Source organism: Platalea leucorodia (assembly GCF_965183815.1).
Source record: "Platalea leucorodia genome assembly, chromosome: 1".
In the NCBI taxonomy this organism is placed as follows: Eukaryota; Metazoa; Chordata; class Aves; order Pelecaniformes; family Threskiornithidae; genus Platalea; species Platalea leucorodia.
This window is the reverse complement of record NC_138823.1, coordinates 130,055,647-130,075,326: the sequence shown is the minus strand read 5'-3', so window position 1 is coordinate 130,075,326 and position 19,680 is coordinate 130,055,647. Positions and strand designations below refer to the sequence as shown.

At 41.3% G+C, this 19,680-nt stretch overlaps 1 protein-coding gene across 2 annotated transcripts in view; it reads left to right on the top strand.

The window, feature by feature from the left end:
- Window positions 1–18,658, top strand: part of CHN2 (chimerin 2) — a 166,923-nt gene extending 148,265 nt beyond the window's left edge. The window contains exons 9-14 of one of the 2 annotated variants that reach the window (XR_014229081.1): window positions 1,189–1,362; window positions 3,171–3,248; window positions 10,197–10,334; window positions 12,026–12,131; window positions 15,543–15,767; window positions 17,811–18,658. Coding sequence is in view for 1 of the 2 variants with exons in the window: in XM_082320653.1 (XP_082176779.1) it covers window positions 1,189–1,362; window positions 3,171–3,248; window positions 10,197–10,334; window positions 12,026–12,131; window positions 15,543–15,714 (668 nt within the window). In the remaining variant the exon portion in view is untranslated. Of the gene's footprint in view, window positions 1–1,188; window positions 1,363–3,170; window positions 3,249–10,196; window positions 10,335–12,025; window positions 12,132–15,542; window positions 17,362–17,810 lie in introns of those variants that run through there. The other variant, XM_082320653.1, reaches the window with a different exon arrangement.
- Window positions 18,659–19,680: the final 1,022 nt, after the last annotated feature.

Genomic DNA, 19,680 nt, shown 5'->3' with positions numbered 1-19,680 from the left:
TAACTGCAGCTGCTCACATTTGTTTAGATTTCACAGAACAATAATGTATTATGCAGTAATAACTGTATGGAGAAACACACAAAAACCACCAATTCTTTTAAGTGTATAGGTGTGTTTGTAGTGATGATATGATTTTGCTTGATTAATATTTTATAGAGAATAATACTGAAATGTGCTGCAAGTAATAGAGACATGTTTACATTTTTAATAGCTCGGGCAGTAAATCAACATGAAAAAACAGTAAGTAACTTATTAGTGATGATACTAGACATGTTAAGTTAGCCCAAAAGGTACTGTCAGTGATGGGCATGACTGGGAGGGCATTAAAACAGGACTCAGGGTTATGTGAGATAGTGTAACACATGATCGTGGTGTTTGCTTTACTGAGGCTTATAAATTCATTTGGCTGAATATTTGATTCTATTAGAAAAATTCAATTTGTGGAGATCAAGCAGTGATGTTTAAGTTAATAGAAACCAAGAGTAGGATTTGACTCTGGAGTAAGACACCAAGAACCATTTGTAAAATGAATCACTTCTTTACATCATGTCTTTTTTTATATGCCTAAACTGACCTACAGACTAAACACAGGGGACACTTCAGTCACTAGTGAAGTGATGAGACAAGATGGGGAAGCTGCTGATGCGGCAGAGCGAGCCAAAATGCGACACTGCAGGAATGTGGAAGGGGAAGGGAAGCACACTAGCTCAAAGCACTGTCCCAGTTTGGGTGCTCAGGTGAATCTTGGGTCCTTGGCCCATTAGCAGCACTAAGCCACAAGCTGGACAGCAGCAGACAGTCATTACTGTGCAATTTTATAAAAGGCTAAACTAAAATACTCAGAAGTTAAGTCCCACGTCCTTTCAAACGCAACACCTAGAGCTACGTGTCTGGCAGTGAACTGACCCAGACCGCACCAGCGGTCACCTCCAGCTCAGAGGTGTGTGAAGGACATTCAGGGCTTATATAGCTTTTTTAACAACTATATTGGAGTTCACTTTGCCCACCATAAGTTTTTTATGGGAGATTTCCATGCTCATCTTTCTCATGTCCATCTTATTCATTCTAGCTTTGCTGACTGATGGGGAAGTTATGCCCCTTGCTTGATATGGCCCAAGGAAATAAATTGTTAGACAAGACCTGTCAGCGTTAGTATTAATTAATTAACCTGGCTAACTTTGTTTACAGACTGTGGGTTGAACGTACATAAACAGTGCTCCAAATACGTGCCCAACGACTGCCAACCAGACCTCAAGAGGATAAAGCGAGTCTACTGCTGCGATCTCACCACACTAGTGAAAGCCCACAATACCCAGAGGCCGATGGTTGTGGATTCATGCATTCGAGAGATCGAAGCAAGAGGTTTGTGTGCTTCGGGAAAGCGGCAGACACAATTAAATAAAGACAACTTGAATTACGTGCTAAGCTAGGACAGAGTAGTATGCTCATGCACACTGAAGACAGGATGAGAGAAGGGTTTTTTCAGTGTAGGTGATACATTGCTTTTCATTAGCTAGAAAAATTAAATCATGACATTTCATAATGCAATTTCCTGAAATGCTTTCTGAAAACATGTCAAAACATGTATTACGTTACACTTCTGAAAGGGGTGAACTTTAAAGTGAACTTTAAGTTCATGTTTATGTGTCTTTTTTCATTATTTTCTTTTAACATACCTAGGGACACTTCCAATTTCAGAGTAATCAGTTTAAATCAAATCCATTATTAATAACCTTCCCAGACACTATGGGCAAGAGAACAGAAGTGACTGGAAGTGACTCAGACAAGTGAGGTCACAGGCTGTGGCGTTGTGGTGTGTCACAAACTGCGCGGGGTTTCGCATGCTGCTCAGCTGCTGACTGATGGATGCCGTGGCTCAGGTGGCATGTCACAGCCAAAGCTCCAGCTTGTGACAGGTTTTTGCTACGCAGAAGCATGCCAGATTGCAGAAGTACCATATCCCCTCCAACACAACACAGTAATGATCACGTGTTTTTGCTTTGGATAGCAAAAGTGTATGTCATGTTGCCTAATAAGCCAAATTTCCCTGTTAGTCATAGCTTCAGCACAGGAATCTTATAATGTTGAATTCACGGCATCACAGTAATCTGCATGGCAACACACAGACACTAGCCATAGGGATTTCAAAGCCACGTATCATCTACTGAAATGAATCAAAGATTTACCAGTAAATTCCCTGCACTGCTCCGTAAAGCTCTACCAGGATTATATCATCATTGCAGGGACAAATAGAAAGAATAGCTTGGACTAAGACAGAAGAGCTTTACTCCAATGATATAGCAGGAAGCTACGTTGCATTTGAGATCTAATCACTTACTTGTACATTTATTGATTAAGAAAAAAATCTGCTGCCTGCTCTCTGTTTTTTCAACAGCTTTAAATTTCTTTCTTTAATTGCTGTAGAATTGTGTAAGATACTGATTTCGTTCTTAAGAAAACAGTGTATTGGATCTTATAAGTAGGTTAGCACTGTGCATAGTCACAATAAGGAGCTCTGGGATAAAAATAAGTAACAATGTGTGCGTAACTCTGCTTGGCTAGCTCTGCCTGCTCTGCTGGGCTGTCCTGCATTTCGTGTTGGTGTGGAGCACTGAGGGGAGAATTGTGCAAGTGAGCAGGTCTCTTGTGGTGAAAGAACTGTAGAAGGGATGTACTGATGTGGAGAAGAACAGTATCCATCACATCTATCAGCTGTGTATAGGTAAAAGCTGAGAGCAAAACTGGGAACAAATGTGCTCGTAGGGAAAGGCAGCCTCTTACTTGCATTGCTTTTTATGATTAAGCAACGGGTAAAAGGAAAGGAGACCTCTAAAGTTTTATTAATTATAGCCAAATCCAGGAAAATCTCCCACATAAAATGAATAAATCATGATAACATCGCATGTCCCACCATTAGCAAATTGCAATATCTTCCTCTAACATAATCAACCGTGTACCTAACAAAATCAGAAAGTATAAATTCTAGAATTCTTTAATCCTTTAAAAAACAACTTAAAATTACGTTGATCCTTCCTTAAATGCTCTGGAGTTTCACATTACAATTAATATTTTGCTACGCTTACTAGATCTGTTGTTCTTGCTTTATTGTTTTTAAGCCTGAGTATTTGTTGGTTACTGAAGCAAAGTTAACTAAGAACTTCTTGTTTCAGGTTTAAAGTCCGAGGGCCTCTATAGAGTCTCAGGCTTCACTGAGCACATTGAAGATGTGAAAATGGCCTTTGATCGAGGTATTCCATTTTTTAATCTTGTACAATTTTAATCTAAGGTTTCAGTTCTAGGACTTTTCAGTTCTTCTTGTGTTTATATAGGTACTGTGGTAATGAAACTGGCATATAAGCAGAAGTACAGAAAGCAACTTGTCTTTTCTGAGTTCTTAAATTAATCTGTAGTGCTTTTCATAAGAAGAAATCATATTTCATAGTTGGAAGGAATAGTTAAGCAGTAAGTAATGGCAGGCAGAAGGCTAAGTGCTCAGGGAACTGGATGATTACTCAATCAAGCAGCACAGCCTAGGCTCCTAGTTCAAGTACGAGCCTAGATAGTACCAGGGGAAAGCTCTTAGTCCTCTCTTTAGTGGACTCAGTGCTTTACAATACAATAATCTATTTATAAGTTTAAGAACCAGGAACTCCAACTGGGAAGTCACTCTGCACGTAGCCTTGTAGAAAGCACCGCACCACTGTGCACGTGATTGCATCTGCACAACAGATGAGAGGAGCATTGTGGAGATTGGTTGTACAGCATATTGAAAAACTGATAATTAAAACACTGCCAGTTAATCATGATTACCATCCTTGTAGCCCTTCTGAATTGATTTAGCTGATTACCTTGGTTCTGGTTGTGCACACAGTCTTTGCTCACAGGACTAATTTTAAGTATATATGTTAGTGGGTGCAGAGTAGGGCCTTCATCAACAGAAAACACATTTTCAAGTACATTTAAGAAGTTACATAAATATTCTTCTCCTTTCCCATAAATAGTGTTTTCTTTCCTACTTGATTTTTTCAGGTACTACCTCTGCCATGTTAGGGAATAGGGTCAGACACAGCCCAGTGATCGCAAGCACATGGGGACGAGGCAGGTTCAGGTCAAACTGGGAAGTAAGCCTGTGGGTCGGGGTACTGACCAGAAGGGTGCATGGCCAGGCACAGGCATGGCCATGACCCAGCTGGAGACCCTGGGGGCCCATGGGCAGGAGGTCTGGGAGCGCCAGGGGAGGCTGGGCAGGGCCAGCAAGGTCTATGGGTGGCACATCTTACACTTACTGTGCCTGAATACTTTTTTGTTTGGAGATAGTTTGTCACACAGACCTCACTGGCAAGAAAGTCCAACTAGGAATTTCCAAAGTGACTGGTTTCTTGCTATACCAAAATATCCTTTTAAAAATAATACATCATTTAAAATGTGTTGGATACTGCAGTTGTGAACGTATGCATATACACACATAGGTCAGCCATGATTTGGGTGAAAGAGATGCACAGTGGTATGACTGCTATCGTTGCACATAACATAACACATGTTGCAGGAGTGCCACATGAAGCAGTGCACTGAGAGAGTCACAGTCCCCGTAGGTCCCACTCTGCTTCCTGCACGTACATCTGGCCTGGCAAATCCTTTTGTTCTGTGTGTTAATTTTCCTGTACCAACCTGAATGAAACCCAGAAGGGGAATCACAGGTTGAAGAGGGAAGCGTTTGAAGAAAGCAGATGGAAATTTATGTCTGAGCATGACTTGAATACTGCTGCAGCTGTAGTTTCTTTGCAAATGCTTCGAACCATTGGAGCCAGTTCAGTTTTACAGGCAGTGTATCTTTTATTATTGCCTATACTCATGGCATAATCTGGTGGCAATACACACTGGAATTAGACTCACAGCAAGGAAGAAAGTGTGATTTACTGGCAAAGAAGGCAGCACCTAGAAACAGGAAGAGTAATGTCACTAGCAGTATAGGATTTCCAAAGGTAAAAACCATGGATAAACATGGAAGCTGAGAAAGCAAGAACCGAGTTTGTATACACAGGCTGTGGGGAAAACCACTGGACATAAATTGATAAAAAGCTATGTCTTTGACTTCTTTTAACAATCTCATGAGGGAAAAGGGATAAGAAAGGAAAGAGAGAGCATTGCCATGAATAATGCTAAAAGCAGTGGAATGGTGAACAAAACCTTGTCATGAGAATTGCATGACTAGAGTATTGCTGAGACCAGAAGCTGAGAACTTCACTTTACAGTTCTGAAAATGTTTTCTCCCTGAACTGAGATGGAAAAGCAGGTGCGGGGTGTGGTTTTTTTGCAGGAAGGCATTTAAAGAAAACCAAAATAGATTTTTTTGTTCTGACTTGTGGGCTGTGCAGATAGAAGGTGGTTGTCAGCTGGCAGAAGGTTGAATTGGCAAGACGCTTCCAACCTGACAGCTCAGGGCTTGCTTCCCTGTCAGATCCAAGTTTACAGAGACAGGGACCCCACCCTCTCTTCTGCATCCCAGCCCCACAGGTACGAGCATTGCTTTTCTGCTGCTCTGTTACCCCTCCTTAGCCCTAGAAGCCAGAGCAGCAGGGATTGGACTTTCCCAAGGATGTGGAATATCCCAGATCCCTGTCCCAGGTGACAGAGCTGGGAGAGAAGGGAGCTGAGAGCCAGGTGGCAGGTCTCACCTCCAGCGACGCCTGGAAGGTTTTTGTTCAAATTTCATTTTCTGCCCAGAAAGTGAAGTTTGTGGGAGTTTTACAGAACTGTTGTTTTCACATTCACTACAGGAAATTAACATATTTTTTGCAAAAGTTAAAAAAAAAAAAAAAAAAGGAAAATTCGTGTCTGAAATACAAAATGGAAAATTCCTGATCAGTTCTGGTTAATAGACAGGTGTTGCAGCGGAAGCAGCCATATCTGTAGCCATGTCACTATCTCAGACATCTCTGGAGCACACTGCATAGCAGAAGGTAAATGTGTTTTAAAAGAGCTTAGGATAGTTAGTTGTCAAAGGAGAAGGTGAGAGCAGGGGCATGAACCAGAGAAGAGAACTGTTGAATCTAATGGATAGTCCTGGCACAATACTAGAGGATATACACTGGCCAGGAATAAATTTAGTTTGACAATTTAAAGACCATTTTTAACCACCTGAAAGCAAGGCTCTGAAACAACCTTCTAATAAGAGCAGGGATAAAAACCTTAACTAGTTTTAAAATGGAAGTTGAGGGGTTTACGGGAAGGGTTATATGGCGTGGTGCCTGCAGTGGCAGAGCACTGCGCTCCGGCATTACAGAGGTCCCTCCCTGCCTGTCGTTTCTGAGTCAGTCCCGAGGCACCTGGCTAGAATGCCAGTACGCTTTTGCATGTCTGGAAATACAGCTTTTAATAAATGGGGTTGAAAACAAACACGCAAGGAGTCCTCCCGTTTAATGCCCAGGACGCATCCTTCAAATAATGCCATCAAGCTTTCTGGTTTCCCAAGCTCTTCGTCAAGCCCCAGGAGCCAGAAGACAGCATGATACAGGGATGAGGCGCAGGGGCTGACTCGGCCGTCGGGTACCTCTCCTGCTGATCTCATGTGCAGCTGAAGGGGCACAATGACGAGAAGGCAGCCTTCCCTCTGACCAATTCTGCTTTGCCAAAGGGACGCTCGCTTGTTGCTTCCGCTGAACTATAGCGAGAACAGAAAAGCAAAGGCTGGTTTGAAAGTTAACATCTCGGGAAGAGAATGGCATCCCACATAATATTATTTGGGCCCAATGAAGCTGTGATAGTTGGTTTTAAACCAAGGAGAAGTTGGTCCTCATCTGATTTAAACTAAGACTCCCTTCCAAAGCCAAAGCAGTGTAAATACCCCTACTGTAAATTAGCGTTAGGCTCTCGGAGGCACTGACAATGTTCCATTTTAGTGATTTTTGTAATGAGAAGGAGGGGAATAATGTGGATTTATTTAATCTGGTGAATGTTGGTGCTGTAGAATGACAGTTGCTCTCTGTCAGCGTTGTTGAGCTGTGGCGTTGTGGCATCCAGAAAACCCTCATTGTGCGCTTTATCCACAGAGCTGCCATTGTCACCAGTGCATTCTGTCCCCCCACTTGTTTGTATGACTGACTGGTACAATACACTTGCTAAAAATATTATGCTGTTAAATATTACATGAGTACTTAGAGGCATCCTAACTCATACTCACTCTTTTGCCAGTGTAGCTGAAAACCTGTCAAGTGCCAAATGCAAGAAAAACCACAAAAAGAAGCACGTTAGCATGGCAAAGGTTGTGCAATGAAAACAAAGCGTTAAGGAAAAAGGAACTTAAGTAGAAATGTAATTCAGTATTCAGAGGGCATAGCTGAGGCTTTAAGAATGTAATACTTACTCCATTTCATTCTCTAATAAACTATTGATATATTTCTATGGCATCCAAAGTCAGCTGAAACCTTTAAGGAACAGAATAAAGACTTTCTGTGTCTTGAGATGTCCAAACTTCAACATAATGCAACAAAATATGTTGAGAGTCAAAGTAACAAGGAAAGAGAAGGGACGGGTTTGGGTAGGATTAGGTTTGTAAAGCTGAAATGAACTATATGTTTGTAATCCAAAATTTAAAAAAAAAGATTGTATTAACATATGGCCACTGCAATGATACTGTAAATACTAATTACAGTCTGAGGAGAGTTACTGTATTGAAGAGTGAAAAAAATGATTGTGGTAATGCAGAAGGTACCATATAAAATAGATGTAGTTCATACAGTATGCCACTGCAGAGGATCCTCTGTGAAATATGTGTCATGACTTTACCAGCAAATAATTAACTTTTCTTTCTTAGTGCTTTGAATTTTAAGTGTGTTTAAATAAAAACACAAATCTAGGAATTTGGTGGGGATAAGAAATAAGTGCAGCCTGTCAAGGGCCTTCAATTGCTGAAACTGAAAGGAAAAAAAAAAAAAAGGACAATCCAAAATCTACCAAAGGAAAAAAAAAATCCACTTTCTCCTACATACCCACTGCAGAAATGTGTAGGTAAAACAGATGTATTGTTACGCTCACTTTAAAGTAATCTTCAGTGCATTTCCAACGGATGTACATTTGTCTCTGAAGAGAAAAATCTTTGACTCGGGAATTAATGCATTTTTCCTACAGTAAGCGAATATGTAAATAAGAGGTATGTTTGAAGTGCGTTGTAGTTTGAAGTACTTCTAGCTGAAGTGCCCCTTTAAGGAAAGCTTGCTGGGCTGCTTTGTAAAAGTACTAAATAAATAACACTTCCATTTAGTGTATTGGTGACCTGGATAATAGATGCAACCTTCTGCTTTGCTCTATCTGTTCGGATGCAGCTGCTGGCTCCTTGGAGGTATCTGTTTTCAGTGGAGCATTTTGAGTGCTCAGTGTCCGTCAATTAAATAGAGCTCTCCACACAAAGCTTTACAAGACTAATGCTACCGTGCCTGGAACGTGTGGATTAAACAAAAGATTGGGGCAGTGTAAACATCCTCCTAGGGCTTATTGATGCTGTATTAAATTAAATGCTGATGGATGTATTCAGACTGCTCAGCTGCATCAAGAAAGGCTGCTTGTTTTAAACACTTAAGCATATAATCTCCTCTTGATGAGAACATGTAGCGCTATTAGTCTTAATGAGAATTATGTGCATACGTTGGACAGGACGTATCCCTTCAAGATTAATACCATAGGTTTGTATAAAATGTCTACAATCAATATAAACTCTTTTACTCTGCTGTGAAAGCCTTTATCACCATCTTAGACGCCGTGTATCAAGCACACCCACTCATCTGTCTGTATCAGGGCATGTCTACAAGCACTAGTTATTGAGACAAGCAAGGCGATGGCTTTACAGCATGTCAGCGCCTCGATGGTAACAGCCTAAGCTTGTGCTTGCACCTCCTGGCAGATACAAGCAAACTCCTCTCCATTGTTGAAGCAAGCCTCACATAACCTCACATCGCCCCACTCACCGTATGGTCCTAAACTTCACCACCTCCTGCGAGGGAAGCACTATTATCCTCACTTGAAAGGTGGTGAATAAGGACTACGGGGTATAATTGATCTCAAAGAAGCCTGAGGTGAAGCTGGGGATAAAATCCAGACAGCCTCAGCCCCTGCTTGACCAGTGTCCTACCTCGTCTTTCTACTGGAAGACCGCCAAGGACAGGCCCCAGGAGGGGAGGACAGCAGAATTTCTCAGTCTGGAAGAAAATGTGGGTATGCAGGTACTGAGTAGTACAGAACAGATGTAGTCATTTGAACTTGAAAAATAATGGTGATCCAGCCTCGCTGCTAGTTCTTGTAATTTCACTTGTTGCAAGCCATGCATTGGTCAAAGGCTTACCACCAACACTTGTAAATGTTAAGCTCATGTGATTAAGTGTGCTCCATAATGGAGTTCTGACTAAAACTGTGTTGTAATGTGTGGCAGACAAAATGTATGTCATTTCAGTTGCATAATTCATCTATTTAGCTGTTCATCCATTACAAGTATCCATATTCATTTAACAAATTGCGATCCACGTTTCAGAATAAATTGTATAGCTAAATGCCATAGCATGTCTATTTAAATTCAAATCTTTGCTATAAATAAATAAATCAAATACGAAGACATTAGAGGACATCCAGAAAACAAGGCAGCTTTCTTACTAGCTAATCAGTATAGATAGATTGGTGCAGGCCTTACAAGATTTGGATGTTTACTCTGATTTTTCTTACTGGTCTCCTGAGGGACGTTGGAAATTCATGTTATTTCTCTGTGCCTCTATTTCCCCAAGTGAAAATGGAGAGAATGGTTCATACTCCTGTGCATTGATCTGCGGATACAAAATACAACATCAGAACAAGTTATTAATAGCTTATTTTCAGTGAATAAATGGGACAAATTCAATAAATATATTAACATGATTTTTTATCCAACATTAAAACATTACATGTGAGATGGTACACAGCAGATGTTGTTGATGTAATCACCAGCCTCTCCAAACGATGTAAGCAAATAAATTGTGTACTAAAAGATAAAGAAACTACAATTCCTCATTCATATACTGTAAAGTTGAAAGCAATATATTCTCATTTAAGCCTTCCAAATGCTTTCAGGTTGTTTTTTCTTGTCAAGTTGGACACAATAAATCTGAATTAGAAGCCTAGCCTTGCTTTAGTCAAAATTAGCCTGGTTTCAAAAAGATTTCTTTCTCCCCTTCTAGATGGTGACAAGGCTGATATTTCTGCCAGTATTTATCCAGACATAAACATCATTGCCGGAGCACTGAAGCTATACTTCAGAGACTTACCAATTCCTGTGATCACCTACGACACCTATTCCAAGTTCATAGAGGCAGCAAGTAAGTACTGCATAGTAATTTGTACCAATCTTTAATTACATTTCCCATCCATAAAGCTGTCCACATTAAAGAAAAAGAAAAGACAGACAACAAATTGGAAGCAAGGGCATTGTTCTGTTCATTACTTCTCTGCCACGTCCTTCTTTCACATGAAATTTTTGCCTGAATGTTATTGCAGGTGGGACATCATGCAGGTACACCATCCCAGGGCTGGTGTCACGGCCGCAGACGCATGCAAGACCGGGTGATCTGTGACGGGTCAGGGATGAGTGAACAGTGTGAGCCTCGAGGGTGCTTCCCATTTCCCCACCATTTTCCCCATCTTCTGTGTCATGGCCTCCTTTGGCAACAAATCTGTACCGCTGACAAGCACATCCCCTCCTTCAGTCAGTCAGGGATCAGAGCAACGAGGCACGCCACAAACCACACCTGCCCCACAGTTCAGGTGCATCCACTGTTCATTAGATCCTACCGTATCTAACCATGTCCAGATGGGAGGCATGTGCAGTTACCCTCTGCCCAGAGCCAGCAGGTTGTGGGTGCACGCTACCAGAGAGGGAGGAGGAGAACAGTGTTCATTGCCATACTGTTGGCAGAGAGCACTGAGATTTCCCTCAAATTCTGCTCTCCGGGGCACAGCCTTCCACATAATGATAGTCACTCATGAAAACTTACCAGGTGGATTGCATCAAAATCGTATTGTTAGCAAAAAATGTCAAAGACCTGAGGTGTCTAAGAAGTAGCATGCTTTCTTCTTTTAAAAGTATCCTTAGTAATTTTGAAATGGCACCCAGTACATGGATAAGCAGCAGGAAGAGTGGTCTATCTGCATCACTGTGCTGCCTTCCCTTCCCCTCTGGCTTACCCCACCTCACACTCCCCCTGCAATCCCAGATACCTCTCTCCTGCACTCTCCTCTTCCTCCTTGGCAGAGAAATTATTATTGCTCGTCACTAGTCCTATGAAGAACATGCCCAGAGGAAGCAGTTCCTATCGCGTCAATACACCAATCTCTTAAAAGCAGGACATAAAGATTCTTAATCATCTAAAATTTCAAGCTCCTGGTGCCATTTGTATGGAAAGCCATGCAGCAAATATAACTCTGACTCAGTTCACAGCTTAGGAATCCATACTTTTCATGTAAAATACATGTAAATCCTGCTCAGATTTTTAGAGAGATTGCCAAATGAGCACTGATGCTCTCTGATCACTGATACCTACATATTTAAAGATGTTCAGAATTCTTTGTTTATGTAATTGCATGTCATTTCAATCTCTAGCTGAACATATATTCAAGCACAGTCTCTAAAGCATATATCCACACTCCCATCTGGTGTTGAAGGCTAATGGAAGTAATCTTATGTAAGATTTTAAAGAGTCAGTTCCAGGCAGAATATTAGGAAGCACTTAGTGAAGCTCAGATACTGTACTTATACAGGCCTGTAGATAGAGCTACAGACCATAGAGACGGCTATTGGGTGGTCTTTGTTGCTGATTTCTTTGTAAAGCCTTTTTTTGTTGAGAATGCAGAAGTTGCTGATAAGCTCCATGTTTATGAGTTTAATATTTACCCCTCCAAGCACAGTCAATGGCTTGTAAATGACTCCATAATAATAACTTAGCTTCCTGAATTATTCGTGTTTACAAATGGAAAGCCCTATTAACATTAATCCTGTTTGGTGTTTTTACAGAAATCTCCAATCCTGATGAACGACTAGAAGCAATACATGAAGTGTTGATGTTACTCCCTGCTGCTCACTATGAGACACTTAGATACCTAATGATTCATCTCAAAAAGTGAGTTAATTGGCATGTAGGATAATTCTTGAAGAGCTTAATAATTTTCTGCTTTGAAAGACAGATATTACTGAAAGTACCAATAAAGCTTCCATTAGGGCACTGCCATTTAAACAATAATGTTACAGGCAAGTTATGTTTGTATAAATGCATATAAGCTATGCACATATATAGCACAGATCCTTTTGCTGGCAGATCATTGCAAGCCTATGAAGAGTTAATTGAGATTTGCCATGTTTCTCTGAGGCAGATATCTGAAAAATACCAGAATGGTAGGTACTTCAGAGATGTGCTAGATGTGCTGCAGCAAGTCACTTGATCATGCTTTGCTTCTGCCTCCCTTTACCTCCTGATTTGTCTTCCTGAACGATAACCCTAAAAGGAAAGAACTGTCTCTTACGAGTTGTTTGCTCACATCACAGTTAAGCCAAGAATCAAGCAGGGCCTATTTTTATACGACTAGTAAAAGCAATACAGGCCCTCACCAGTTATTTCCTATCTCTTTTGGTTTTAAACACACTCTGCCTCATTTGCTTTCCTAAGCTTCTTTAGTCATAAAACATACAAAATTTTCAAAAGTCCCTAAATTTCATTTTTGATCTCTTCTTAGTTGTCCCACTACTTGCAGCACGGTTGCAAATTTGGAGTATTTTCTGGGTTTGATCTGCACTATTCTGCAATATTAATGCCAACATGAAAAGAAAAAGATCTCAACTCACATAAAATTGCATCAGAGAGCTTGTGTGAAGTGCATTTCATGCTCAATCAGGTTCTCATTATGCAGAGACTTCTCCTCATTTTAAATCGGCTCAGGTCATTACAACTGAGTATTTTAGCTTTTGATGAGACATTACCTGGGCATGCAGGAGCTTCTTTGGACTCTGCAGAAATGAGATGTGCAAATACCCACTCTTGTCAGCACATATGCACAGACAACTCAGGATGAACCATGTTGGCTTTTAAGAAGGCCTGTGGAGGCTGTAGACAAGCAACCTGTATACAGAATCAGTACTTTCATGTCCCGGCAGCAAATTTTTAATAGCCAAGTACTGACTTGCCTTCCTTCTTTTTCATGAACTGCAGTACAGGCTTTGGTTCAGCTGTTGAGCTGAACTACTGATGTAGTCCAAACAGCTGATTAAGCTTTCTCTCTCAAATACCTGCAAGTCACGCAATGAATTTCCTCTCCTTTCCTAAATTGTAGCTTTCAGCGTCTGCATGGAAATCAAGTGCATGTGAGTTCCTATGGAGAATCTGTCAGAGAGATCTGAATGCGAAAGAGGGAAGGATTCTTTAGGGTCAGACTATGCCGTTCTGTAGATTAAACATAGAGTCCCAGCTCCAGCCCTATAGGGCTCTTCCTGCACAGAGCAAACACGCGCTGGTGTCAGGGAGTCTGTTTATGTATAGACTGCAGGATCACTACAGGATCACAGCCTCTACACCAGCGCTCTTTCTCAACAGAAAAGAAACTGCACTGAGTTGCTGTGTAAAGCACTTCGTATTTCTTTACCAAATGGAAGGGACACTAAATTGAGCTCAAAGTTGAGTAAGTTTTGTATTGCTTTTGAAAAATCAGAGCTACCTTCCCTGAATCCGTTTATTGTCTTTATTGTCTTTCTTCCTCCTTCATTGAAAGAATAACCTAGTGTAGTCAGGAAAATCCAGCAGAGGACAATATCAACAATGAAAAATAAGCTTGTCAGTCAATTAATTAATTGTTTCCTTCACTGAAATGGAACATTCTTTCTGATAACTTTTTGCTCAAAATTGGAGGAAATACAATAGCATGAGCAGTCCCCCCTGTGGCGAAATATATACAACTCCATCCATGCTGACGTTGCAGTGAAGCTGTGCAGCTGAATCTTCTGTGTTCACCCCAGGTCATGCAAGAAGCCCCACAGTCCTGCGCAGAGGTGCTAGTAAGATGTACGTGGTATTGCATAGCTGTTCAACATCTCTGCTGCATACGGCCGCAGATGGAAAGCAGTGTTACGCGTACACTCGCACAGAGGTGGCTTGGGCTAGGCAGCCTTGGTTCGTCTTTTCTCCTTGCAAAGCACAGCTAACTTACCTGTGCTAGAAGATGAGGATGTATCTGTGAGTAGGGGCACTAACGGACTTCTGTCCTGAAAGCAAAGAGGAACAGTGTTTTTCTGTGTCAGAGACACTCTTTGCAGAGAGCCAATAGTAGAAGAAAAACCTAGTCATATAAGGACCTTGCAAACAACGGAAGACCAGATTACGTCTGCTTTCAGGTTCTTTGTGCTCTGCTGATGGCATGAGTGAATCCACTGCTGCCCAGCTGGGAATCGCCATGGCCAGGGGCAGTCTCAGCTGTTGCCAGCAGAGCTGGTTCCAAAACCAGATGTGCTCCACCCTGGCAGAGGACTTGTGTGTGGAGGAGATGTGAAACTTCACCTGTACCCTGCTTAGTAACAGCAAGTGTCTGCTCCATGAGGGACCGTGGCTGATTAAGGGACCACGGCTGTCTCTACGCTGCAGTGCAAGAGCACTCTCAGGACCGAACTCAAATGCCAAAGGCTTGCTGGCACAACACTGATGTGATCCAGCTGTGTTACCTGGAGGGAAACCCTGAGCCCACCTTGCCTTTTCCAGCAAGCCTAAGGGATGACTTCTCTGCATCCTTGGCAGCCTGTGTTTGTTCCAGCCAAATGTAGCCTACCTTTTTTTGTATTTACATGATATGAGCTGCCTCAGGGAACAAAACAGCCCAGGTTCCTTCCTAGACATGCCCCTGTTCTCTGTCGAGGATAGATGGCATTTGTAGCAGTCTGACTTTAGCAAGCCACCTCTCTGGACTGCACCAGGATTCAGCACGCTCCTAAAGTATAATGAGTAACCAGAGTCACTCAGCTGTTGGTTGGCCTGAGGCAGCCAGCAAGGCAGAAAGGTGTGAACATGTGGGTTCCTGCAGGCTGGAAGCATGGGGGTCACTGATAATCAAAAGAAAATCTGGGTTCATATTCGGGAAGCACATCCACACCTCCGGTGTGATGCACACCAAGTATAACATGCCAGAGAGCTGTAGTTACTGTAGAGTAGAGGACTGCTCCATACATCGTCATTTAAATCATTATTATGCCTTTCAGAAAAGCAGTTGTCACTAATTCTTATACCCTAATGAATAGCCACATGGAAAAATCACTTAAGAGTCGCATGAGGGGTGTGTAAAGGCACTGGAAACCACAGCCCCACCGTAGTTGCATTGTACTTGCTGTGGAAACAGTTACTATATTGAGTGAAAGTAAAAATTGTTACTGAAAAATGTCATTATCTACCAATGCTTCATGTGAAGTGGGACTACAGTTTAAGATGCATATATTCTTTTCTTCTGGGAAGTAAACAACTACTTACTTTTTTTTTCTTGCCTTTTTTTTTCTATTTTAGGGTTACCTTGCATGAAAAGGAGAATTTTATGAATGCTGAAAACCTGGGAATAGTGTTTGGGCCTACTTTAATGAGACCTCCAGAGGACAGTACCCTTGCTACGCTGAATGACATGCGGTACCAGAAGTTAATTGTGCAGATTTTAATAGAAAATGAAGATGTTCTCTTTTAGACAGAGAGAGGCATATCTTCAAAGCCATTTGTTTTAAAATAATTAGTTTGAAGGTAAAACAACATTTCTTTAAATTTTTTTAAACATAAAGGAAAAGTTCCTTGACTGCACTTCAATTTCTGCAAAGTTGCAGATGGATGCCAAAATGTTTAGGGAAAGCCTATGTCTCATAGACATATGCTTCTTTGTAGAAGGGAAAAAAAAGGTCAGAAAAAATCCTCTTACCTTGTATCTTTTGCCTTGCCTGAGATGTATATTTGTTTTGAGAAGTTGCAAACAATTTTATTGTTAACTTATTAAGAAACACAAAACATATTTTAATATGGCTAGAGAAGCAAAAAGGTACTTAATCAGTGTTTCTTGTATACGCCTATACATTTCCCTCTCCATGAGACATAATTATATATGTCAATTGTGAAACAGAACCTATATTATAAAGATATTTTTACTTTACCTAGCTGAAAGAATGGCATTTTATTTTAGCAAGCTATAAATCAATGCGGTGCATTGATTATTTTCCATGTAATTCTTTCCTGCATTTTTGCTATGATATATTGAAAACAATTACCACTAATGCAGTATTATCTGACATACCTCTTTCATTGCAAGTGTTTTAAAGGAGAATTCTTTTCTTGTGTGTATTCCAGCTTTCCTTAGGTTTCTTTGCATTTAGGCACTAGCATCCTAAGATTCTACACTTTTAGCCATTTGATATTTCCCAAAACATATAGTATTTTCCCTGCTTTTTGTTTTTACTCCCATGTAAAATATGGTATTGAGAATTTTTCAAAAGTCCTGGTGGTAGTATCGGTTTCATATGCCAGGTTTTTCTTGGACTACAGTATTACGTAAGTTAAGTAAGTGATGCTGGGACACTGGATATTTTCTGGCCTTGTTGAAAAGTTAGCACTTTTTTGGGTTAATTATGAAGGATTTGGTTTTTCTGTAAAAATCGAGTTATGTTTTGTCATGTTTCTGTATTTATAAACGTACAGTAAATCTGCTAAAAATGTAGGTATTTATCTTGAATGTGTTTCCTGATGGTTTGTTTAAAAAAAAAGAGAAAGAATGTGTAGGAAATGTGGGAGTTGGTAAATTTAATTATTACCAAATTTTAATATTTTTCTCCCCTCACAAACATTGACCTACAGAGTTCATAGTCTAACTGCAACTTATTCCTAATGTTAAAACTGTTTCTCAGCATGAGATGTTTCTGCAAGCATAGAAAATCAACATACTTTACTACCAAACTCAATTTTCAATACAAGAAAATTATAGTAATCCCTCATCTCAATCGTTTGTATCATATACTTGGTAACTCAGTGATGCAGTTTCCTGAATTATTTCAGGGAGCACATGTTTCTATTCAAATTGAAAAATATGTGTAACTATGATAATGAAGGGAGGTGGAGGGTATGACTGTAAATTTGTCATCTTCTAGAGAAATAACTAAGGGCTAGATAGATTAACCCAGATTGCAGAGCAAATGCTAAATAGTCTGAGTTCCCAATACTTCCATAGATCCTCCTGCCTTGTACAGGACTATTTGTTGTAGGTTATGTACTACTTAATACTGTCATAAAAATGATCTGGAAATGGTTTTATTTTGTGAAGTGAAATATGCTTTGTAATTTATGATAGTGTAAATGGAAGGAAAAATCCCATTAAATGTGTTAAAGAGTTCTGGTGTCTGCCACTCTGATCACATGGCAAGCTGCCAAATGAAAATCAATTGCTAATTACCATCCTGACATTGCTGGAAACTTTCCTACTTGGAAAACTTAGAACAGTTTTACTGAACGTCAGCAGTTTCAGATTGGCACTTGGATGCCCATACTACCACAGCCAAGCCTATGCACACATTTATTTTCTGCGACCACCCTGAACCACCTCTGTGTAAAACTTCAAGCAAGTAATGAATCGCAATATCAATCCAATCAATTTCCAAGAATCAATGCCATCAGAGCACTTTCCGCTCCCTTGAATGCAGACATTTGACTAACAATGATTTCCTTTATTTTTTCTGGTCAGTTCAGTAATGAGTTATTTTTTTTAAGGCAAGAACAGTATTTTAGTACCATTTTTTATTTTTGCAGGAAGACAAACAAGCCATTCTACTTCTGCTTCTCCCTTTCCCTCTACCATGAGCAAACTGGTAGCTTTGACATGTCTCACAGTCTGGGGTCTTCAACACATGCCCCATCCTAAGGATTCAATGACAGTACAAAGCGGCGTGTTTAGAAATACCCATGCATGGTGTCTTTGGAGGGCAGAAGTTTCTAATCTGTTGGACGGAGGGAAGAGTATGATTCTGCATCTTAAAACACAAATATTTAATGAATTGTCCATGTTTGTCTCGGCTGACCGATGGCCAGCATCCTCAGGGGCATACTGAGCGTGGAGGTAAAAGGACCCTGTCCCCTCCACGCTTCCCTAGTGCTGCACACACTTCATCTCTTACGTCAGACTTACTGTGGCCATCACCGCTGCACCTGGGGCTGAGCAGCACCTCAGAGATCTGATCGTCTCGGTTCCAAATTCGCCATTCAAGGACATAAACAGCCAGCAGACTTTTCTCTGCAAAACTGACTGCTAAAGCAGAAGACAAAGCATGTGGCTCTGCAAGGCAAGCCTATACTCCAGTACACAGAAAAAATGTGTCTGACTGGATCTTCCCTTTGCTTCAAAGCATTCAGCAGAGTGTGATGACGTATCTCACGTGAGGTGCTACTAGGGGGTAGTAAGAGTCATTCGAAAGATGCTCCAGGGGCCTGTGTTTGAGCTGTTTTAACTTCCCTGCTGGGTCGTTTCATCTCGAGTGGAATGCATCTCTGCTCCTCTGGAGGCAGGTGAGCTACCTGTGTCTGACTGCACTGGAGCCTGTGTGCAGCTGGATGTTGGGCAGGAACCTTGTTCCCCTCCAGCTACTGGAGAAGGCCTTTGGTGGAGTGCTGCGGGCGCAGCAGGAGTCCCCTGCTGCCAGCATCCACCCGTGCTTCCCATCTGCCATTCAGCTAGCCCCATCTTCTGGTATGATGGCTGCAACTCTGTACCCCCGTACAGCTGGTCCTTGGCGCTACCGGCGTGAGACGACTTGCCTCCCATAAGGCAGAAGTGTCTTAGCCACGACTAGTAAAGCATTACATGAAATTAATGGTTTGTAAGGTAGGAACTTTCCAAAGTGCTGTGGCACAGCTGAAATTTCGTCTTTATACCTCTGTCTTTGCGAAGTATTTGACTCATTGCTGTCAGGTTTAAATATTTCGAGCCTGCCGGGGCAACCGAGCGAAGGAATCGTTTCCTGAGAACACCGCGCTGGAGAGGAGGCAGCATGTGCTGTGTCCGACCCCAAAGCACATGTGTACTGAAAAGGCAGCTGGCAGGCAAGATCGAACAGGGAACCCTTGAAGGGTTTCCTCAACTGAGACACCGATTTGAGGCTCCTCTACCCAGAGACCAGTGGTTGTGAAACTTAGTTATCTCTCTCCCACTGTCAAATACCATTGGAATTGGACAAAGGATGTAGAAGTTACTGAGGAAGGAGAAATATTTGGAAAAAAAAAAAGAAGAGAAACAAAGAGCATAAGCGCAGATATTGTTTCCTCGGGAAAACTTTTTAAAATTAAGTTACAAAGGAAACACAGCTTTGCTCTCCACTCACCGCTCTGCGAGCTGATGTCAGTTTAAGCTACAGAATGGGTCTAACAGAGCACAAAGCTGGGTCAATTGGTACCACATTCATTTTATTTCTAAGCAAGAGGTAAGACTACACTTGCCTATACGCTTAACAGTCTCAAAGCTCACACAACATTTGAGCTTAATGAAGGAGCCAGAGCAGCATGGGTACTTGGCCTGAGACTTTGGGAAGGAATATAGCGGGTTTGGGATCTCCCCTGAAACAAGGTTCTTGAAAGGCCTGAGCTGTGCGTTGCTGTCAAATTTAGGGATTGCGGGTGTAGTATTGGG